Below are 24,661 nucleotides of genomic sequence, written 5' to 3'. Positions count from 1 at the left end.
ACAGCAACCCTGCTCCTCTCTCCTTCCTACAGCAACCCTGCTGCCCTCTCTCCTTCCTAGACCCACAGCAACCCTGCTCCTCTCTCCTTCCTACAGCAACCCTGCTGCCCTCTCTACTTCCTACAGCAACCCTGCTCCTCTCTACTTCCTACAGCAACCCTGCTGCCCTCTACTTCCTAGACCCACAGCAACCCTGCTCCCCTCTCCTTCCTACAGCAACCCTGCTCCTCTCTCCTTCCCACAGCAACCCTGCTCCTCTCTCCTTCGTAGACCTACAGCAACCCTGCTCCTCTCTCCTTCCCACAGCAACCCTGCTCCTCTCTCCTTCATAGACCTACAGCAACCCTGCTCCTCTCTCCTTCCTACAGCAACACTGCTCCCCTCTCTCCTTCCCACAGCAACCCTGCTCCTCTCTCCTTCCTAGACCTACAGCAACCCTGCTCCTCTCCTTCCTAGAGCAACCCTGCTCCTCTCTCCTTCCTAGACATAGAGCAACCATGGTCCCCTATCCTTCCTAGACCTACAGCAACCCTGGTCCCCTCTCCTTCCTAGACCTACAGCAACCCTGCTCCCCTCTCCTTCCTACAGCAACCCTGGTCCCCTCTCCTTCCTAGACCTACAGCAACCCTGCACATGCTCCCCTCTCTCCTTCACCGTCCCCAACAGACCTGCATCTGAGAGCCCAGCACAGTGTTGTTACAGGCCAGCTCCGTGTGGTTGATGGTGTCCATGGTGTCAGCCAGGGTGTCCACCTGCGTGATGGAGGGTGGTGGCGGCGGCGTGGTGCTGCTCTCCGTCTTGGTGACGGTGGAGCGGTGCAGCTGGAGCAGCGTCTGGACGTCGGCGCTGTACTGGTTGGCCAGGGCCTCCTCGTACTGGTCTGTCCACTGGCGGATCTTGGTCTCCCAGCCCTCTGCCGTGTTCTCATCCAGCACGTTGGCTTCCGTCATCGAGTTCTGGGCAGGGGAGAGGGAGAGGGAGTGAGTTGTTGGCCGTGTGTAATTAGTTAGTGTCCACCAAAGTAAACGGTAGTAGCATGAGAGATGTACTGAGAAGCATAGAGCGGACAGTGACTGGGAGTAGTGATTTGGGTAGTGGACTAGTTTCAATATGAACGTCTAAATATAACAAATATTCCATGTTTACCTTCATCCTCATGGACTTTCTAGAACCCTCTCTGAAGGCCTGCAACGAAGAAAGAAAAAAATAATGTGTTTGAAAACTGACTGCGTTTCCATTTTCTGGCCCAAAGAGGGTTCTTAGGGTTCTTTCTTGTTGATGAACTGGCAATAATAATTTTTCAGATTGACCTTTTCCTCTGATGTGAAACATCTTATCTACATAGTATACAACTACTCACGTATTCAGTTCAACTAGAACTACATTCAGCACAACAGATCCCTGTCTACTAGACATCTACAGTATACCGCTTGCTGTAACCTCAGACTGCATTAGTGTTCTTTCGTGTGGCGAAGGTATTGGACTTTACCCAAGTAAGATAGCTCCCTCCCATACAGCTAAGCTGTAGGGTGACAGTCCAGCAATTAGAAATGTTTGCCCCAATAGGTATGCACTCGGAGCGTAGTATTTTGATAAGTTGGCAGGAAGCAAACTTGTACTCAGGGGTGCGTTGCTCATGGGACGGGGTTGCACATGTGAGCAGTGCTATGTGAGCAGAAGCATGCGCACGCGCGTGCACACAGGAATGCGCTGCACTCGACTGATGCACCAACTCGCTAAGTACCCACCTGGTTACTTTGCATAACAATAGCGCAGGTCGTCAGGAGTGTTCAAATACGTTCTCAGATACATTCACACAAAACTTGTGAATGAAATGTGTTACATTCCATTTGTAGAGGCAATTAGGCATCGTCTTTAGTCGGTGTGTATGCAAGGGAACATTTATGCGCATGCGCGGGAGCGTGCGCACGCCCCCGGGAGCGCTCGCGCACGTGGCGTCATTAAAACACTGTGCAACCAGCTTTGAAATCAGCAACGCACCACTGCTTGTACTGGTGGATGACAGTGGCTCAGGAGGTAGAGTGGTTGTCTGGTAATCTGAAGGCTCCCGGTTTGATTCCCGCTGCTCCCGGGCAGCATGTCGACATGCCCTTGAGCAAGACACTTAACTCCTAACTGCTCCCGATGAGTGAGTTGGCACCTTGCATGGTTGCCTCAGCCGTTGGTGTGAGAATGGGTAAATGTGAGGCATAAATTGTAAAGCACTTTTTTTTTACTATGTAAAGCGACCTTGGGTCTTTTGAAAGGCGCTAAGTTATTATTATTATTATTATTATTATTAAAAGCGCTATATAAATGCAGTACATTTACACAATATTTCTCCACTCCGAACGAGATCCATCGGCTTCATAAAACAAAACTCCCCAGAGTCCGGTTGGGCCAGGCTAACCGGTCTCAGATCGTAGGTATGTCGGCCAGGCCACAAGAGTCCGGTTGGGACCAGGCTAACCGGTCTCAGATCGTAGGTATGTCGGCCAGGCCACAAGAGTCCGGTTGGGCCAGGCTAACCGGTCTCAGATCGTAGGTATGTCGGCCAGGCCACAAGAGTCCGGTTGGGCCAGGCTAACCGGTCTCAGATCGTAGGTATGTCGGCCAGGCCACAAGAGTCCGGTTGGGCCAGGCTAACCGGTCTCAGATCGTAGGTATGTCGGCCGCTCACCTTAACCTTCTTGCCCTTCGGAGTTCCCCGGGTCTTCTCCGTGCTCTTCTTCCTCTTTTTGGATTTGTTCCGTTTGACGCGGTTGACGGTGAGCGTGATGCTGGTGGGCGTGTGCTGCGTTGCTATGTAGGACACCGTGGGGGGAGACACCTCCTCGTCGCCACTCTCTGTGGCGCTGCTCTCCCCAACTACAGAGACAATAGACATCATGAGCATATCAGGGAACAAAAGAAAACTTGGTGTATACTTGGAAAACAAAATTATAACTGTCTGACTAATACTGTGAATGAAAGATATCTAACAGTCTTTTTTTTATATATATATATATATATATATATATATATATATATATATATATATATATATATATATAGACCTGTTTTCTGTATACGTCAGACTCAGTGTGCGCGCACAAAACAGCAGCAGAAAGGAACATAATCCTGATCAGAACAACGGGGCAGACTACAATATTATTTGCATTTGTTAGCCATGCTAGCGATCTAAATAATCAATCCATGCCAAAGCTAGATATATAAAAGGTGAAAGACTCACACTCACAGCCATGCTGATTTGGCAAAATTACATCCAGACGTTTTCGTTTGAAACTACTTTTAGTCAGGGGAGTGCCATGGTTTCTCCATAGAGCCCAGTCATATTATTTTAGCGCAGCTGCTCGCGCAGGTCCAAGGCAACTTAGTCACGTGACTCGGTTGTTATTGCTGATTGGCTCGAACATGGTACGTTTGTATACAGAAAACAGGTCTATACACAAGTCCCCCACTTCCCCTCCCATTGGACAATGTGCAATAGTACTCATTTACCTTAAGCCAGACGGGCCAGGTATCGGGCCGAGATTTATTTCACATCATAAATAGATCAATACAGTCCGTATTAATTAATGTTGCGTTTTTTTTCTCCAAATGTAGCCAAGAGTAAAGACCCTAACCCTGTCAAAACAGCAGTCAACGTGTATATTTTCAGCACTAACTTTTTGTTTACCAATGATTTTAAGTGTTATTAGCGAAATATGAGTTCATAAATATCTCGGCATGTCCCGGTGGAAACGAGATGAATTAGACGTGAGAAAATAACGTGTCATGAAAGCGTTGTAGTCCTAAGACAGAGGAGACCCAGGGCTTTCAATGGACATCAAAATGTTATAACACTACACTACCGAGCTCACACCAGCCTCTGTGAAAGCTGCTGAAAATATTCTTTGCGAAAAGTTCAGACGTTATTTTTGTGATTATATCTCACAGGTCGAACAAACCTGAACGTTATTGCGATAAAATAAAACGTAGCTTTGTTTCTTTAACTTTCTGTGAACGTCAAAAAAAATTAAAACGCCTCAATCTGATGGAAAAATGGCGGAGCTATTTACATTATAAAAAGGTATTCATATTTCAAATTGCATGTGTCCGGATTGGCAAAGTTCTGTACTGTATCTACAAAAACCCCTGTAAATCATCTGCCCTTTATTCATTTAGATTTTTTGTACATTTGATGTGCTGAATGAGCTCAGTGGCAATTCTTCACATCTGGTCAATGTCAGCATGGTGTTATTCACCATCCAAAAAACTCATAAATAATAATAATCTATTCTCATTTGGTTCATTACATTTTACTCAAGCATAGTAACAGACACAATATTTCTGACACTGTGAATACATTCCCTGAGGTCTATAGATGTCGCTAGATACCTGAACATGCAAATGGACCTTGTAGAAGTGGAGCAATCTTCCATTTACTTGGGTATATACTTTTAGGCAAAACAAATATCTAGTTATGGAACACACTACCTATGGACATTAGGGAAGCTAGATCTCTTAATATTTAAAATAATAAGCTAAAAACGTCTTCACCATAGCCTTTTAAGTTTTAATACACTCCGCTGTTGATTGTACTGTAGCACTATTTTACTCTGTCCATTCTATTTTACTTTTTATAGCACTGCTGCATAATTTTTTATTCTACTATTTTATTGCACTGCACTATTTTACTCTGTCTATTGCTTTTTATTACAGATTCAAAACTGTCAGGTATTAAACTGTGTGGGTATCAAACAAGAAAGACTGTCAGGCTTTAAAACTGTAGGACCCAGGCCTAGAACTGCGCCCTGAGAGAGGGAAATGCGCCCTGAGAGAGGGAACTGCGCCCTGAGAGGGAGGTTTTCCCTGAGTGGGAGGTTTGAAGGGTCAAAGTGGGTATCAAACAGGAGGGAAGACGGTCAGGTTTTAAACTGTGGATACCAAACAGAGAAGGTAAAGACCACTTGTTAAACAGTAATCCAGAACAATTTTATTGCACTGTAAAAAAACTGATTTTATATGTCTGCACTTTATGTGCTCATTTTATGTCTATTCTATTCTAGGGGTGGGAATCGCCAGAGACCTCACGATACGATACTATTGCGATACTTGTGTCACGATACGATAGTATCGCGATACTAAATATATCGCGATACACTGAGTATTGCGGAATCTTTAAAAAAAAATTGTATCAAATTTAATTTATTAGTTTTTTCAACTGCAAAGTAAAACTGTCAACATGTTTTATCTAATAAAATAAAGTTCAGTCTGTTCATCTCACTTCAGTCATTTTTATTGCAGAACATGGTATTTTCTCAAGCAGACAGATGTAAACACTGTAATCTGTGTTGCATGTACCTGACAAACTGAACTGTTTGTATTACAGTCATATTCCAACTTAACTGAATGCACATGTGTGTGTGTGTGTGTGTACTACTGTACTATTACAGGTATTGAAATGAACAATGCAACTTCCTTATACAAAAAAAATTATAATTAAATATCGATACTTGGCGTCCCTGTATCGATACAGTATCGCCACGCAAAGTATCGCAATACTACTACGTATCGATTTTCCCCCCCACCCCTATTCAATTCTAATACTTATTGCACTGCACTATTTTACTATGTCTATTCTATCTTACTCTTTTTATTATGGTCTATTTTAAAAATGTTATCAAACCATAAACAAGGTGGCCTGTTGGGATGTTAGATCCCAATGTGAAAAACTGTGATTTTATATGTCTGCACCTTATGTGCTCTTTTTATGCTGTCTTTTTTCTGTTGTGAAGCACTTTGAGCTGCAGTTTCTGTATGAAAGGTGCTATACAAATAACGTTTTATTTTTATTATCTATATGACACAAGAGGCTTATGGCGGGGACTGAGGACGATAACTGACTACAAAGTCAGCGCCCCCTCAATGGGGAGCGACGCCGCCTCTCTCGCGGACAAACTCAACTCTTTCTACCCTCGGTTTGGTGCAGACAGTGGCGTCGCTAGCTCAACGACTAGTGACGTCACTGGCGCGCCGGCTGTTGTGGAGGGGGGGGGGGGCATCCGCGGGGACGCTCTCTCATTGTCGGTACACAGTGTGAGAAGAGCATTTATGCAGGTGAACACCAGAAAAGCTGCTGGCCCAGATGGAATAACAGGACGCATACTTAAGTCCTGTGCTAACCAGCTAGCCCCTGTGTTCACCGCCATATTTAATCGATCCCTGGCGGAGTCAGTGGTCCCTGCCTGCTTCAAGATGTCTACCATCATCCCTGTACCAAAGAAAACCTCCCCAACATGTCTCAATGACTACAGACCGGTGGCACTCACCTCTGTGGCCATGAAATGTTTCGAGAGGCTTGTCAAGGATCACATTTGTGCCTCCCTCCCCAGTGATATGGACCCTATGCAATTTGCATACAGGCCAAACAGGTCCACTGATGATGCGGTCTCCCAAGTACTGCACAGCACCCTCTCTCACCTTGACCGCCAGAAGGGGGGCTATGTGAGACTGTTGTTCATGGACTACAGCTCAGCGTTCAACACCATAGTCCCCACCAGACTGGTGGACAAGCTGATCGAGCTGGGTCTGAGCTCCGCTCTGAGCGCCTGGATACTGGACTTTCTGAGCGAAAGGCCCCAGGCGGTCAGGGTGGGGGGTCAGACCTAACACCATCACCCTGAGCATCGGGTCCCCCCAGGGCTGTGTTCTGAGCCCCCTGCTGTACTCACTATACACACACGACTGTGTGGCCAAGTTCAGCTCCAACTCCATAGTGAAGTTTGCGGACGACAGTGGTGGTGGGGCTGATCTCGGACAACGACGAGAAGGCCTACCGGGAGGAGATTGAGGTACTGGAACGCTGGTGCCGGGACAACAGCCTGCTCCTGAACATTGGTAAAACCAAGGAGCTGATCGTGGATTATAGGAGAGGACAGCAGGAGACACACACACCACTGAGGATAAACAGGGCTACCGTGGACAGGGTGAGCAGCTTTAAGTACCTGGGGGTCCACATCTCAGAGGATCTGACATGGACAACACACATAGACTCAGTCGTAAAAAAGGCGAAGCAGCGCCTCTACCACCTGAGACAGTTAAGGAAGTTCAGAGTATCTGGGAAGATACTCCAGTCCTTCTACTCCGGAGCTGTAGAGAGCATCTTGACTGGAAACATCACTGCCTGGTATGGAAACAGCACGGCACAGGACAAGAAGGCCCTACAGAGAGTGGTGCGCTCAGCCGAGCGTACCACAGGTATTGCACTACCACCCCTGCAGGTTCCATACAACAAGAGGTGCAAATCCAGAGCCTGCAGAATAATGAAAGACCCCCACCACCCCAACAACAGCCTGTTCATGCTGCTGAGGTCAGGCAGACGCCTGCGAACACCAGCTACTAGGACAGAGACACTTCGGCTCAGCTTCTTCCCCCAGGCCATCAGAGCCTTGAACACTGAACTCGACACACACAAGCACACATGAGCACACACACTGTACACGCTCACACTCTAACAGCCACTTTAACATGAGCAAGCACACACACACACTCATGCTGCACACGCCCACACTTATGGCCACTAAGGAAAGGTCACTTTAAGAATAGTATAACATAACTTGAGATTGTATAATATAGCATGTGCATAAAGACCCAGTGCCTCATCCGTAGCTAACAGTGTATTGCACTACCACAGGACCTAGCATGTCCTACCATGCTCTGTAAATAACTTATGTACATATACAGATATGCCCTACTCCGTTTACTTGTTTTATTGCACAATGTCGTTCTATTGGATTCTATTATATGTTATTACTATTGTATTATGCACATTGTTGCGGGCAAGACCACCCGCATTTCATTGTATACTCGTATGCCGTGACAAATAAAACTCTTGACTTGACTATATTTCGACCCAAATAGAGTTTTCTATGGCTATGCTATAATCTACTAGCAAAATACATTTCCTATCTCATATAACCTTTGCAAATCAATTTCCGTAATGTTTACATCCCATCCATGTTAGGTTTCACTTCTGGAAGTTGCAACAACTCCAACCTTCTTTGATTAACGGGCAGCTAGCTTGTTGGATTTGGAAGGAGATTTACAATTTAGTCATTTAGCTGGCGCTTTTATCCAAAGCGACTTACAGATTGTGAATTTAAGAATTTGTTCTTAATTACTTACCTGGTTAAATAAAGGTTAAATAAAAGGGGTACATCTCTGGCAGCTAAGGGTCAGTGGCATTGTTCGTCAACGAGTATCGAGCTTGAGTGTTATACTCTGAGTGCATAGTAGTAAAGAAAGACATATTAGCAAGATAGGTAATAGTATAAGAATAGTAGCATAGTAGTAGGGTACATAATAGTAAAAAGACGGTAAGTAAGAGGGTTAATTATTCTAAACCTTTTTTTGTGATATTGTTTGAAGGTGTGTTTTTAGTCAACGGCAGAAGAATGGTTGGGTTTCAGCTGTCCTGACTGTGGTGGGGAGTTTGTATATATTTTTATATGTTTGTGTTCTATGTCACCACTGTGCTTGTGGCGTGCTGTTTGCACATGCTGGAAGAACACATGATCCAACATTTTCGAGGACCCTTTATTCTCCTACCGTGCTCTATACAGTGACAGTTTCATCAACTAGTGGTCCTAAATATTAAACACACAAATATACCTGAGACATTTTCTGGTTTCCGCCGTTGGCCTTCTACTCCTTTCCTTCTGTCCAGTCCCCTAGCATCAGAAGGGATAATGGTAAATATAATGGACCCATCTCGAACGCTGCCCTCTTTTCTCCATCCTCCGATTACAACCGTCCCTTCCTTTCGGACAAGTTTGTCAGAGGGAAGCAACAGTTGTGATCGAAGGATGAACAAGGGCAGGGTTCGAGATAGGTCTATTAACAAGGTCCATTAACAAGACCATACAAAACAGTCTCAGAAAAACAAGCTCAACACCACAAACAAACAATCAGTCGTGTCCTTCCTCACCTGCAGCTCTCGCAGCCGAGCAGGCCGTCCTGTGTCAGGCTGCAGGGGCACCAGTCGGCCACGCCTCCCTCTTCCTCCTCCTCCTCCTCCTCTTCCTCCTCCTCCTCCTCCTCCTCCTCGGAGGAGCTGTCGCTGTCGGCGGAGTTGTCCTCGGCGGTGACGTGGTGGTGGTGGTAGCGGGAGCCGCGCACCACGCCGTTGAGCTCCATGCGGGGGATGATGGTTTGGGAGAGCGGGGAGGCAGGCGGGGTGGGGGGAGGGGGCGCGCCATAGTTGTGATCCTGACAACAGACAACGGAAGACTGTTGCATCTTCAAACAACGGTGTTCAGGCAAAGAAAAAGGGAAACGGAAAAATGGAGACGAATGAAAATGAGGGCAAAAAAGATATGTGAAACAATACAGCTGTTAATAACCCAAGTAGCGCTACAATACAGCTGTTAATAACCCAAGTAGCGCTACAATACAGCTGTTAATAACCCAAGTAGTGCTACAATACAGCTGTTAATAAACCAAGTAGCGCTACAATACAGCTGTTAATAACCCAAGTAGCGCTACAATACAGCTGTTAATAAACCAAGTAGCGCTACAATACAGCAATAAACAATACAGCTGTTAATAACCCAAGTAGCGATACAATACATCCATTAGTAAACAAAGTAGCGCTACAATACAGCTGTTAATAACCCAAGTAGCGCTACAATACAGCTGTTAATAAGCCAAGTAGTGCTACAATACAGCCGTTAATAAGCCAAGTAGCGCTACAATACAGCTGGTAATAAACCGAGCAGCGCTACAATACAGCTGTTAATAAGCCAAGTAGTGCTACAATACAGCTGTTAATAATAACAATACAGCTGTTAATAAGCCAAGTAGCGCTACAATACAGCTGTTAATAAGCCAAATAGCGCTACAATACAGCTGTTAAGAAACAAAGTAGCGCTACAATACAGCTGTTAGTAAACCAAGCAGCGCTACAATACAGCTGTTAATAAGCCAAGTAGTGCTACAATACAGCTGTTAATAATAACAATACAGCTGTTAATAAGCCAAGTAGCTCTACAATACAGCTGTTAATAAGCCAAATAGCGCTACAATACAGCTGTTAAGCCAAGCAGTGCTACAATACAGCCATTAATAACCCAAGCAGCACTACAATACAGCTTTTAATAAACCCAAGCAGCGCTACAATACAGCTGTTAATAAGCCAAGCAGTGCTACAATACAGCTGGTAATAAGCCAAGTAGCGCTACAATACAGCTGGTAATAAGCCAAGCAGCGCTACAATACAGCCATTAATAACCCAAGCAGCGCTACAATACAGCTTTTAATAAACCCAAGCAGCGCTACAATACAGCTGTTAATAAGCCAAGCAGCGCTACAATACAGCTGGTAATAAGCCAAGCAGCGCTACAATACAGCTGGTAATAACCCAAGCAGCGCTACAATACAGCCATTAATAACCCAAGCAGCGCTACAATACAGCTTTTAATAAACCCAAGCAGTGCTACAATACAGCTGGTAATAAGCCAAGCAGCGCTACAATACAGCTGGTAATAACCCAAGCAGCGCTACAATACAGCTGGTAATAACCCAAGCAGCGCTACAATACAGCTGGTAATAACCCAAGCAGCGCTACAATACAGCTGGTAATAACCCAAGCAGCGCTACAATACAGCCATTAATAACCCAAGCAGCGCTACAATACAGCTGGTAATAACCCAAGCAGCGCTACAATACAGCTGGTAATAAGCCAAGCAGCGCTACAATACAGCTGGTAATAACCCAAGCAGCGCTACAATACAGCTGGTAATAAGCCAAGCAGCGCTACAATACAGCCATTAATAACCCAAGCAGCGCTACAATACAGCTTTTAATAAACCCAAGCAGTGCTACAATACAGCTGGTAATAACCCAAGCAGCGCTACAATACAGCTGGTAATAACCCAAGCAGCGCTACAATACAGCTGGTAATAACCCAAGCAGCGCTACAATACAGCTTTTAATAACCCAAGCAGCGCTACAATACAGCTGGTAATAAGCCAAGCAGCGCTACAATACAGCTGGTAATAAGTAGGGATGGGAATCGAGAACCGGAACCGGTTGGGAACCGGTTCCTAATTGTCCGGTTCCTGGAATCGCATGCCTCCGTGACTATCGATTCCTCTTATCAATGCCAAGTTGCGCATTTTAAAACAATAACGTTAGCGCTACGCATGCAGCCATAGCAGACTATTTGATTCCTTGACTAGGAAAACCTAAATGAAAACGAATGCTTTCACTGTATAAATATTCTCCCATTTCATCCATTTTAGATGATCACAATAGACTGAGGCTGCAGCTAGTGGTTCTCGCGCACCTCAGAAAAATCCTTTCACGCTAGCACAGCGGGGTAAACTGACTCAGGAAAAGGTGAACGAGTGTCACCGTCGAGCAGTCACTAAATTTGTAAATTGTAAGGGCTCGAAATTGCGACCATTTTGGTGGAGGCTCAACAATAAATGACAATCAGAAATGTCAAGTTGCATGTTGTTATTCTAACCAGCTTAGTTCTGTTGCATTTCCAATCTATCTATTTAAATTATACATTTATCAGGAATCGATAACGAATCGGATCGATAAGCAGAATCTATAATGGTATCGTATCGATACAATCGTATCAATTCCCATCCCTAGTAATAAGCCAAGCAGCGCTACAATACAGCTGGTAATAACCCAAGCAGCGCTACAATACAGCTGGTAATAATAATAACCCAAGCAGTCCCTCGCCTTGGTTTTTCTTTCACTTCGTTTGTTTTCTTAAAAGCATAGAACTCGGTGCATAACACGATGGTATTAATTTTCCTTAAGAAAATTAAGACTTTTACATATAATACTCTGAATTAAAGACAGATTTTCAACCTTAATCCTATGGTTCTGTTGTGAGGAGTATGTGATAATCAGACATGTAACTCATCAACGTGTTCTGTGTCTGGAGAGCTCAACCTGAGAAGTTCCTCGGGGAGAGCAGACCGCCAGAGCAGACCTCCAGAGCAGATCGCCAGAGCAGACCTCTAGAGCAGACCTCTACAGCAGACCTCCAGAGCAGACCTCCAGAGAAGACCTCTACAGCAGACCTCCAGAGCAGACCTCTAGGGCAGACCTCCACAGCAGACCTCTACAGCAGACCTCCAGAGCAGACCTCCAGAGCAGACCTCTACAGCAGACCTCCAGAGCAGACCTCCAGAGAAGACCTCTACAGCAGACCTCCAGAGCAGACCTCTAGGGCAGACCTCCAGAGCAGACCTCTAGGGCAGACCTCCAGAGAAGACCTCTACAGCAGACCTCCAGAGCAGACCTCTAGGGCAGACCTCCAGAGAAGACCTCCACAGCAGACCTCTACAGCAGACCTCCAGAGCAGACCGCCAGAGCAGACCTCTACAGCAGACCTCTACAGCAGACCTCCAGAGCAGACCTCCAGAGAAGACCTCTACAGCAGACCTCCAGAGCAGACCTCCAGAGAAGACCTCTACAGCAGACCTCCAGAGCAGACCTCTAGGGCAGACCTCCAGAGCAGACCTCCAGAGCAGACCTCTAGGGCAGACCTCCAGAGCAGACCTCCAGGGCGCTTGTATCCTTTCGGCAACAAACAAGCCCTTCCGCGTTGCTCTGATTGGCCAGCGATCTACGCTCGTTTCGCCCCTACGCCCGTGCGAGCGTGCGCATGCGCATGAGCCGCGATAAGCCCCTCAGGCAGGCAGGAATACTATCCTCGAGTTAACCTAATTTATACAAATGGAAGTATTGATTTTGCTGTAACGAATCATTAAAAAAATATACCGTTAACTGGAATATGTTGTTTCTTTACACATATGTTGGATTATGTAATTGGTTTGTCATGACAAACCAATAAAAAAATCGCGAATTAACCGGTGGTTATCCTATTATATTAAAGGGGAACTCCAACATTTTGGGAAATTAGCTTATTTAACATCTTCCCTGGAGTTAGACAAGAAGATACATACCTTTTTTGTCTCTGTGCGTGCATTTTAGCTTTGGGAATAGACGCTCCGTTAGCATAGCTTAGCTTCATCACTGGAAGTGAGTAGGGGCCGGAGCCTTACAGTGCCTTACAGTGTATTGCAAGGTCTGACATTGACCAAACTTGATATGCATGACCTTGGTGGGCTCTAGGTCAACTCCTGAAAAGGGGGTCAATGTCAGACCTTGCAATCAAAAGTTAGGGGGCACACTGAAATTATGGCAAGGGTTATTAGCCCCCTAACTTTTGATTGCAAAGTCTGACATTGACCCCCTTTTCAGGAGTTGACCTAGAGCCCACCAAGGTCATGCATATCAAGTTTGGTCAATGTCAGACCTTGCAATACACTGTAAGGCACTGTAAGGCTCCGGCCCCTACTCACTTCCAGTGATGAAGCTAAGCTATGCTAACGGAGCGTCTATTCCCAAAGCTAAAATGCACGCACAGAGACAAAAAAGGTATGCATCTTCTTGTCTAACTCCAGGGAAGATGTTAAATAAGCTAATTTCCCAAAATGTTGGAGTTTTCCTTTAACATAGCTACAACAACACACAGTAACGTTAATATAATTACATGCATCATTGTTTACAATGAACAAAGGCGTCCATCCCTGCTGCTAGCTAACGTTAAAACTAACCTAAAGTTAGTTGTTCACCAACAATCTACACAGACACCAACAAACACAAAACCGGACTGTTATATTAAATTAATTGATTGCTGTTTAACTTGTCCGTGTCCAGTCCTTTCGATTAGCCCCACCGTTCATTGTAAACAATGATGCATGTAATTATATTAACGTTACTGTGTGTTGTTGTAGCTATGTTAATATAATAGGATAACCACCGGTTAATTCGCGATTTTTTATTGGTTTGTCATGACAAACCAATTACATAATCCAACATATGTGTAAAGAAACAACATTCCAGTTAACGGTATATTTTTTTAATGATTCGTTACGGCGAAATCAATACTTCCATTTGTATAAATTAGGTTAACTCGAGTTTAGTATTCCTGCCTGGCTGAGGGGCTTATCGCGGCTCATGCGCGCGCTCGCACAGGGAAAAACGAGCGTAGATCGCTGGCCAATCAGAGCAACGCGGAAGGGCTTGTTTGTTGCCGAAAGGATACAAGCCTCCAGGGCAGACCTCCAGGGCAGACCTCCAGAGAAGACCTCTGGCGAACTGCAGACACTATTTCCTGAAACATTTCTTCAACTTTCCTTGCGTTGGGTAGAAGTCTGCTATCTTCTTGGTGACATCACCCAGGGGTAGTTCCGATACGGCTGAGCTCTCCAGACACAGAACGCGTTGATGAGTTACACGTCTGATTATCACATGTCCTCCTCACAACAGATTCAGGATTAAGGTTGAAAATCTGCGAAGTGCCCCTTTAACACACATGTTTAGAGGGTTCAGAAGAAGTGTGTGTACTCACAGCATACGGTAGTCCTCGATACCCATGACTTTGTGCACTCCCACAACTGTGGTTGGAATAGTTTTTCTCATTCACGGCAGGGCTTGCTTCCACTGACTCAGGGCTGGGCAGAAAAAGAGAGAGAAACATAAATGGTAAATGGACTGCATTTATGTAGCACATTACAACGTATGCCTCACATTCACACACCGACAGCAGAAGCAACCATGCTAGGTGCCAACCTGCTCATTGGGAGCAGTTAGGGGGTCTTGCTCATGCTCAAGGACACTTTTTTTTTTTTTTACATGGAACCGAACAGGGAACCTTCCGATTACCAGACGACCGCTCTACCTCCTGGCCCCCCAAACGTAATTAATAACAACAAGATACCAGACAGTAATAAATGATGGGGGGGGGGGGGGGGGAATCAAACACTGGATGTTAACACCGGCTAAGATGACAGATAAAGAACACCAGCTACAGTGTATGGGTATCGACCATGAGTCGGTCACTAGATGGTGCCACAACCCCAAACATCTCAGAGTGGGAGCCTGGGTGAAATGCAATTCAGGAAATGGAATGTGGAACGCCATGATGTTATGCAACTGCCATTGCCCTTTAGCAGAGCTCTCAGTCAGAAAGAGAGAGGGCAACCTTGCCTTTACAGAATAAACTCAAACCCCCCGGTGTGAGGCTGGGGTAAGCTTTAAATATCAGATGGTTCCAAGACAAATGTTACATTCCAGGACCAGGATTTTCTACATGCTCTTTAATTTTCTGGTTTCTCCTTGTTGTTTTCCAGCAAATTCCCATTTTGGGATGTAAAGGAAATAACACAAGGGAGCCATGGACGTGGAGGAATAGGAGGAGGAGGAAGAGGGGGGATGGAGGAGAACAAGAGGGAAGACTGATCCAGCCAACTGCATTCCACAGAGCCTAAGTCACATCAGCGGGCTTACCTACAGAGTTGCGGCCAGGCCTTGCACTCACTTAGCCTGTCTGAGGCCATTTCCTCAGACACTGCTCAGCACTGTTAGGCCCTGATGTGGGAACATGATAAGGTCTACCTCATAGGTCAACGCCCTACTGTAGATGGGCTCCGTGTTCCAGAAGGCCTTTGGGATTCTGTATTTGAAGGCCGGGCCTACATGTCAGACACTACACATGATGGACCTCCCATCTCTCCGTGTCTCACCTAGACTCTGGACCACTGGTCTAATGGGGCACGTTCAAGCCTCTCAAGTGAACTCAAGAAGCTATTAGTCAGCATTTTGTGTACATGCTTTATGTGAACACTTCAAACTAAGTCAAGACCAAGACGAGCTGAACTCAGACCTCCACAGGAGATAGTCAAAAATCTATCAGTGCTATCAGTGCTATCAGTTTATTAGGCGGGATCGCTCTGGCGAGATGCGTATTCATTACATGAAAGTGCAAGTGGGCCAACATTAAATATCTTGCAAAATAATTTATTACATAAGAGATACATACTCAAATAGTGTCTTATATTAGGACAGCAACAAAAAAAACACTTGTGCATAATGCCGGGTTGTAGTTGCTTCAATAAACCATAGTATCTATAGTGTTGGGCAGACAATGGTTAACCAATTAATGTTCCATGCTTAGATCACTGGATTTATCAACTTATAATACGAGTTTCACGTGAGCATTTCCTGGCTGATGTCATATGGGAAATAACAAACATTATATACTTAACCCCCAAGGACAATGGTGGAAATGTATTCAAATAAAATAAAAAAGATAATTCAGATTCTTGACCTGCTGTCAGCATTACGTGTGAAGTTTAATCCAAATCTGATTAAAACTGTAGGAACTGGTGGCTGGTGTGGACAGACACAGAGGCACAAACAAACAAACACAGCAGAGAGTACAGTAGCCCCTCGCACCGTGTGAGTTGAATAATAGGCTGGGCCTGATCAAATACAATGACAGGCCTGTCTTTCAGCCTTCTGATATTATCTCCTTTTCACAAACCGAAGCACACACACTTCTATCTCTAACAGTCATGAAGGTGTTAAGCTGAGCTGTAGAGACAGGTGCCCAAAGAAACTGGAACGGGATCTCATCAGAGTTCACACGAACCAAAGAAAGATCCCAGTTCACTTTTGAAAAGAGAGGTCAATGTGAACACAAAAGATAATTGAGTTTGTTTCCAAGCTGGACAGGATCCTTTAAAACGGGACTAGGCTATAATATGTGAAAGCAGCCATATTAGTGAAGGCGTAACAGGTTTTGATGAGAGAACACGAACACTGCTGACAGGCAAAGATTACAAAGACAGACAAGCAGGAAGAAGAACAGGTTAGTTTTGCTGGTGTGAACTCTGTAATGGTGTCAAATGCATCAGGGTAATGAGAGCACTGTAAAATAAGACAGCAATACAGCTAGCTGGCCTGTCTCTGAAATAAGACTTTCTTAGTCGATTAACAGTCAAAATCTATAATATAGACCGAATCATATTTGTGAATATCATTGTGATGCTTGAAAGGTGCTCATCAGCTCATTCAACATGAAATAAAGCATATAATAATCACAAATGAAGTACCAGAACAAGGACACCATCATCCCTAGATAGGAAGCATCATCACACGCCATTGTTACACCCCCCCCCCCCCAGGTAGTGCATACTCACTCTGATCCAGCAGCCATATCTGAGTAGGACGTTTCAGGTGTAGTGACTCCCAGTGCGATTACTATGCTCATGACGTCCAGCACAGCGACGCGTGGGAGGAGGGGGGGGGGCAGGGGGAGGGGGAGGGGGAGGGGGAGGGGGGAGGGACGGGGAGGTGAGGAGGGGATCACGGGGTCCGGACCGCAGTGACAGACCACTCTGGGGGCGGGGCGCCGCTGAGCCGCAGCCCAGGGCTCACGGACATGAGGAGACCTGAGGAGAGAGAGAGAGACCATGAGAAGACCTGTGGAGAGAGAGAGCGAGAAACTATGAGAGGACCTGAGGAGAGGGAAAGAGCCCTAGGGAGAGAAAGGGAGACCATGAGGTGACCTAGGGAGGGGGAGAGAAAGAGAGAGAGAGAGAGAGAGAGAGAGAGAGAGAGAGAGAGAGAGAGAGAGGGGTGGGAGGAGGGGGGTGGGAGGACAGGCGGAGAGACGATCAGCACTATACGTACACACACACATCAGAGGTCCATTTTAATTTTCAGATTTTGATTTTCCTTCTCCTCCCTCTTTCTTCCCCTTCCAGCACCAAGTGTGCGTTGCTATTGGGGACTGTAAATATTGTTGTTTCTTTTGAGAAACAGCAGCATGGAGTCAAAAAACTATTTCCCCACAGAGACCAGAATAAAGCTCATCTCATCTAATCTAATAAATCCACAATTTGATTAAGTTTTTCGATTTTACAGTAATGAAAGATTAAATCTTTATTTTAGATTATTTGTTATACCTATCTCACACACACACACACACACACACACACACACACACACACACACACACACACACACACACACACACACACACACACACACACACACACACACACACACACACACACACACACACACACACACACACACACACACACACACACACACACACACACACACACACACACACACACACACACACACACACACACACACACACACACACACACACACACACAGCATTTACTATGCTTTCATAACTGTCCTTCAGTGGATTTGGTATAAATATAAAATGCAGAAATAGTCAGATTTATCATAGTAAGATACTGGTGGTGTGTGACTGACTAGCAGCTCCCTGAGCAGCAGAGCAGGGTCAACAAGTAATTCTAAACCAGGCTATCTGGCACACAAGAACAACAGGGACACATTTAGAAGCCTCCAACAAGAGTACAGCAAGAATAGGGGAACTGTTATTTTCACCTACACAGCATGTTTCAAACCCAAACAACAGCCCTTCAGACAATTTTTCGTATTCATTGGCATGCACAAAAACATCTAGGCCTGTTGGAAGTGTGGAAGCGAATCGTTAGTGAACCGGATTAAACAGCAATAATAACATGGGTTGAACAGTAACTGCCGGGTCATCATGGTTAATAAGTACACGTACCTATGATAAAAACATAGCTTCAAGGGGAATCATCCTAATATCTGTAATAATACAACAACCACGTTTGCCAAGTCATCTGGACAAAGGAGGTGTTTTGTGAGAAGTAGCAGGGGGGGCCTAGAATAATAACTTGATATGGACACAGCACCAGAGGACAGCCTTTTATCCATACAGAGGCTTCCGGCATGGAGGACTATTCAGAGAGCCTAGGAAAACAACCAGTGGCCGCCTGTGGCTGCCACCCCTCCCTGCTTTTATTGGGTCTCTCTCTCTCTATTCTCACCGGCACGCAGTACCAAGGAGAACCAGTGGGGGAGCAGTTTCTCTCAGACAGCTTGGATTGAGGGGGGTGAGTCATCCATGAGGCTGGGCCTCCTGTCATGTGATCGTGAGCTGCTGGAACACTGACCCACACTGCTCTGCTCACTCTCTCTCTCTCTCCCGTCCGCCCAGGCAGACACACAGCTAACAGGCCACGGCTGCAGAAAGAGGAACAGGGCCTTGTGCTCTCCTTTCACACGCTCCCCGAAGAGAGGATTTGGCTTACAGCAAGGTCATCCCTCGGCCAAACGCACATGCACGCACGCAAACACACACACACAGAGATACACTGTACCACACACAGGCACTAAACTGTTCATATTCAATGGGGTCTTGAGGCTTGCAGTTTCCTTACACAAGAGTATGTTAAGAGAGCACCAAACAAAATAATAGCAGTGATTTAAAAAAAAAAACACTGCCTGAGAGACAGAGGATTACTGGTTTATAAGGACTAGCTATCTAAAGCGCTGCGGCAGGGAGATGCGTGACATTTCTCTAAAAGTCCCCTAGATACAGCTGGCTGACGTTCTCTCTCCACAGTGCCAAGGCAACCACAGCGAGGCCGGGGGACTTCTAATAACGCCAAGGTCAGTTTGCCCTGCCCATTGTCAAACAGACCGTGTTACCGTCGGTCCTCCCTATCTGCTAGTCACTACAGAGGAACGAGACATGCGGTGGACTGATGTACAGCAAGTTGGATTGCGTGGAAAGGTGTGGTAACAAAACTATAAAGCCTAGTTGTTGTAACAACTAAAAAACCTCTGCAAAAAGGTCATGTTGACTCACAACAGAAACTAGAGGGAATTTCTTGGCCTGCTCGTCTGACAGACCGATTTTTGGTAGAGACTAAAATATATATATTTAAAAAAAAAAAATCCTTTATCCAGGCCTCTGTTCATATGGCTCATCTATGCCCAGCGTTCATCAATCCGTCGAGGTAAAAAAAAATGTATGCAAATGGCTGGGAAGGTCACACAAAGGCTTAGGAAAGACAACACTGGCTTGGTCCTATGGTGCCCCCATCCAGAGAGGGTCCTTATGGGAGCCACTTGACCGTTTACTAGCTGCGTGGGTGAACTGTGGCTCACTAAAATAGCCAGCTAGTTTCCTACCTCATTCACAAAGGGGGAATTCACTATTTGGGCCTCTTCCAACAGAGCCAGACGGTGAACAAGGGAGGTAAATTCCGTAAGTAGATAGGAAAGCCTTTCTTTACCTCTGTCTCCCTCTCTCCCTTCCTCCCTCCCTCCCTCCCTCCCACACACACACACACACTCCCTCTCTCCTGTCCTTGTTCGCTCCTCTGGCCATGAATACGGAGCTCGAATTACCAGCGGGCTGAACAAAGTCTTTTCACTTCTATTAGAACAGGGGCCATTTTGGAGAGGAGTCCGAGAAAGAGAGACGAGAGAGAGAAACACACACAAAATGAACAGCACAGAGGATCCTCTCTCTCTCCTGCTCCCTCCCTCCCGCCACCATATCCCGATTTATTTGTCTCCCTCTCTCTCTCGGGTGCTTCCTTGCTATACATTTTTGACTCAAATGTGTACCTGGAGTGATATAGTGTAGGAGGGATGTCGTCATTGCCCAAAAAAAGACAGAGTGGGACAGCCGTGTGAATGACACGCACACACACAGAGGTAGAGCTGGGCCATATTTAAAAAAATATATATTAAAAAAAAAAAGGGAAAAAAAAGTATAATAATATTTATAATATTTAGAAGCCCTTTTTTCTATATCGATATATATCATGATATCTGGTTAGAAGGGCTGGGTTTCGATTCTGGGCATACTCGAAGGAACTTAAGGACCAGCCAGTCACTAGAACAGGTATCATAGGTACACAAATTCCATTCCAATAATGATGTAGAAGGAGGTAGCTTAGCAATAAGGGCCTTAAAAATGAACAAATCACACGCAGATTTGTGATTCTCACTGTGTTTTCTCCTCTCCACCCTCGCCTACTTAAAGCTTTTAACCTCTTAACACATTGAGTGCCAACAACGAGAAATCTCGTTGTTGGCCGCCATGCGTTGAGTGCCAATGACGAGAAATCTCGTTATTTAATCGTTATTTATTTTATTAGCGATATCCATTCATTTTTCATCATTGGGACTGTCTATGAGCTCGAAAATGGCAAATACCGCCGTCTATCGTCTCCCGGATGGTATTGCACTAGGGCTGGGCGATATATCGAGTATACTCTAATGTATCGCGGCTTGTTCTACGTGAGATGTAGTAAATTACTATATCGTGAACATCGAGTATATGTTGTCACATCGCGGCTGATATGAGACTTGCTTTAGTGCAGAGCGTTCCTCTCATTTCATTATAGACAGACCAGCGCGGACCTTAAATGACATGCAATTGTAATTTCATTACACAGACCAGTAGACTACTCTTAGTACATTTTCATTTAATTATTTTTTAAAGCATCTTCATGGTTTAATAATGCAAACATATTTTGCAGGGACTTATTATAATCATCATATTGGCGTGACTGTATGCATCAAAGGGTTAAATCAAGCATTTTTAAGTGCTTTAGAGGAAATGTCAAAATATCGCGATATATATCGTGTATCGTGATATGGCCAAAAAATATCGCGATATCATTTAGAGGCCATATCGCCCAGCCCTATATTGCACCCATTGGAATGGACTCAATGAAAATGCATGTGAAAAGAAAACTCAGGATTTCACATTTTACTTCTCAGGCATGTAACCGGAGACTAGGGCTGTCTTAAATGCTTCGAAGCTTCGAACGTTCGATTCGATGGCACAAGCTTCGAACATTAAAAAAAAATCGAAGTTATAAAAAAAAAAAAAAAAAATGTTACTTCGATTTGTGTGTGTGTGTGTGTGTGTGTGTGTGTGTGTGTGTGTGTGTGTGTGTGTGTGTGTGTGTGTGTGTGTGTGTGTGTGTGTGAACTACCCATCCCAGTTAGGACAGCCGAATCCCGTCCAATCTTTCGCCGTCGACTAAAGACTCACTTCTTCAACCATTATCTGAAATGATAAAAAAATTAAATAAAAAAATCTAACCGTGACTAACCTTACTGTCATGCACTTGTCCTAATAAACTAACCTACACTGTAACACGCAACACTTTGATGAACATTGTTACTCAGCTGATAGAGTTGTACCCTTCTTGCTGTCTTGTCGTACAGAACTTGTAAGTCGCTTTGGATAAAAGCGTCAGCTAAATGACTAAATGTAAGTGTGTGTGTGTGTGTGTGTGTGTGTGTGTGTGTGTGTGTGTGTGTGTGTGTAGGTGTGTGTGTGTGTGCACGCACCTTGTAGAATTCCACACATAAGAAAGAAAGATACTGGGATGAATAAACAAAATAGGAAATAAAATGTAGAAATGCATGCAATACATAAATAAATATGAATCCATATATGAAATATAACATTTAGATAAGGTGCTACTGAGATGTTTGTGAGTTCTTTGTTTTTTTGTGGAAGTTGCCCTTCTTAAAAATGCATGAACATTCACTGATAATTGGTCTGTAGTGGAGTCTACAAGGTCTACATTGCCGGACCATGTAGAATCCGGACCTTGTAGACTGACATAATTCTGTGCATAGTTTAGTCTACACAGGCCATATTTCAAATAATATAAATCTTACTTCATTCATCTTAAACATTCTTGATTTGGGGGATTGGTAGTTCCCATGAAATCTGAAGTTGTTCAAACGACAACAGCGATCCACCTTGAATTAAATCACACAGCCGAGTGAAACCTTGTTGGATGCGTCAGTCACGAAAGGGGCTACTTAATTAATTAATCCAACCCACTTTATTTATAGAGCACATTTAAAAACAACAACGTTTACAAAAGTGCTGTACAAGTCCCACAACATAAGATACGAAAAAAAAAAAAAAAAAAATATTAAATTTTTTTATAGCCATTTATTATACTTTATACTTATAGCACATGCATGAGTCTGGTCTATTTTGAAAGGTAACATTCTGTTGTTTCTTACACAAAAAAGAAAAATCACTTTGAGTGCTAATGAAATAGAGTAACAGAGGTCCCGTCCCACCATTATTTTATTGAATAGAGAAAGAAGCATCACGAAGAACCCGAATGGTAAATACTATTTCCCGTTTCATGCCAAGGAAAATATATCAATTCATGTTTATCACACCTTGTTTGGAGGCGCGTTGCTGTGTATGAATGTCCGTTCTATATGCCACAAAGCACAAACTATCATTAATTTGATCTCCGAGAGACAGCCCCTTCTCGCAAGTTATATTTTGGGAAGGGGTGAACTTGAGTTTTGAATACAATTCTGCATGCAAAGAAAAGTTGTGTGCGTTCCGTTGGTGGTTAACGTATCGTTGCATTTGTTCGGCGCGTACTGAACCAAAGGTCCAGTACAGGTTCAGTACGAATACGTGTACCGTTACACCCCGTCCCCTACTATGTAGTACAGGTCAAAAGTTCATAAAAATCCAAAGGAAAATGAGTGTTTCAGAAAGGTTTTTGTAATGTGTGTGTACCGGTAAAGATTCAGCGTGATTATCCAAAATGGGCGTCAACTGCCATGATTAATTTAGCCTCTGAGGTCAAAACAAAGGACTTCCTTGTCTTCTTGTGTCACCTTCCCCCACTGTCAGCACCCGTCAGATCGTTTTGGGAGCACACGCTTGTTGGCTACAACGGTGGTCAATCATTTTCAGGTTAATAATAATCAATTGGATTTAAAGAGAGAAGCGCCTTTCTCAGACTCAAGGACACTGTACAAAGAGAGAGAAGCTATATAAAAGAAAAAATATATATATATGTATAGTAACAACAGGAAAAAATAAAACAAATAAGATAAAAAAGGAAGCAAGGTGCTGTCCAATTGGAAAAAATGGTAAGAAGATTAACAAAAACAAAAACAACAGGATCTGTGGCTTAAAAGAAAAGAGTCAGGGGGTGGGCTACTTGGGAGCAGGGCCGTGTTGCGTGAAGGCAAGTGTGAACAGGTGTGTTTTTAGGTGTGTTTTGAAGAGGTTGATGGTGTCAGAGCCTCGGATGGAGGGGGAGAGGGAGTTCCACAGCCTGGGGGCAGCTACAGAGAAAGCTCTGTCTCCCAGTGTGGAACGCCTGGTGCGGGGGATGGTGAGGAGGTCGGAGTTGGAGGAGCGGAGGCCTCGTGCTGGAGTGTAGGGGTGGAGTAGGTTGGTCAGGTAGGAAGGGGCCAACCCGTGCAGGGATTTGGTGACAGACTTGACGTGAGGGTGAAATGAGAGGGTTGAGTCCAGTATTACGCCCAGGTTCCTTACCTCCGTGGAGGGGCAGATGGAGTAGCCATCCACGGAGAGACCAAGGCGGTCAATCTTTTGGAGGAGGGCTGGGGAAGCTACAACTAGGGATGCCCCGATCGATCGGCCAGCGATCGGTATCGGCCGATATTCAGTATAAATATGAGATCGGTGAATTCCGATAATGCTTTATTTTCGCCGATCGTGAAAACCGATCAAAAAACATGATCCAATTCTTAGCGGAGTTCTCACGCTGACTTCTCTCTCAAGCACACAGAGCTGCAGCGCACTGCCCCTCCCCTTCCTCCCCCTCCCAGACCTGTGTCAACAGTATTGCCTCCGGCAATAGTCTGCTCTAGTCTAGTGCATGGGACCTCTGTGAGCTAACGTTAGCTACCTAGTAGGGGTGTAACGGTACGAGGATACGTACTGTACCGCCTCAATGTGGTCCTCCGGTACAGTACGCGCTGTGCACCGAGCGATTGCAACGGTATGGAATCTTTTTTTGCGGAACTTAAATCCCCCCGGCCCAAGTAATTTATCAACAACACTGCGGTCTGCTGTGAGCATTATAAAACAAACGTGTGTTTAACCGACCGTGAATTA

At 44.9% G+C, this 24,661-nt stretch overlaps 1 protein-coding gene across 4 annotated transcripts in view; it reads right to left on the bottom strand.

Annotated features, from left to right (window-relative positions):
• The window catches only part of setd5 (SET domain containing 5), a 122,878-nt gene that overhangs the window by 33,623 nt on the left and 64,594 nt on the right, over window positions 1–24,661 (bottom strand). The window contains exons 2-8 of one of the 4 annotated variants that reach the window (XM_084317022.1): window positions 17,058–17,309; window positions 14,426–14,528; window positions 8,972–9,282; window positions 8,656–8,714; window positions 2,681–2,868; window positions 1,147–1,185; window positions 669–956 (exon numbers count right to left, since the gene is read on the bottom strand). In XM_084317022.1, the coding sequence (XP_084173148.1) occupies window positions 669–956; window positions 1,147–1,185; window positions 2,681–2,868; window positions 8,656–8,714; window positions 8,972–9,282; window positions 14,426–14,528; window positions 17,058–17,128 (1,059 nt within the window). In that variant the 5' untranslated portion in view covers window positions 17,129–17,309. The remainder of the gene's footprint in view (window positions 1–668; window positions 957–1,146; window positions 1,186–2,680; window positions 2,869–8,655; window positions 8,715–8,971; window positions 9,283–14,425; window positions 14,529–17,057; window positions 17,310–24,661) is intronic. The other 3 variants (XM_084317023.1, XM_084317024.1, XM_084317025.1) reach the window with 3 other exon arrangements.

Source organism: Notolepis coatsorum (genome assembly GCF_963971535.1).
Source record: "Notolepis coatsorum genome assembly, chromosome: 6".
In the NCBI taxonomy this organism is placed as follows: Eukaryota; Metazoa; Chordata; class Actinopteri; order Aulopiformes; family Paralepididae; genus Notolepis; species Notolepis coatsorum.
This window is presented reverse-complemented; position numbering and strand designations above follow the sequence as displayed.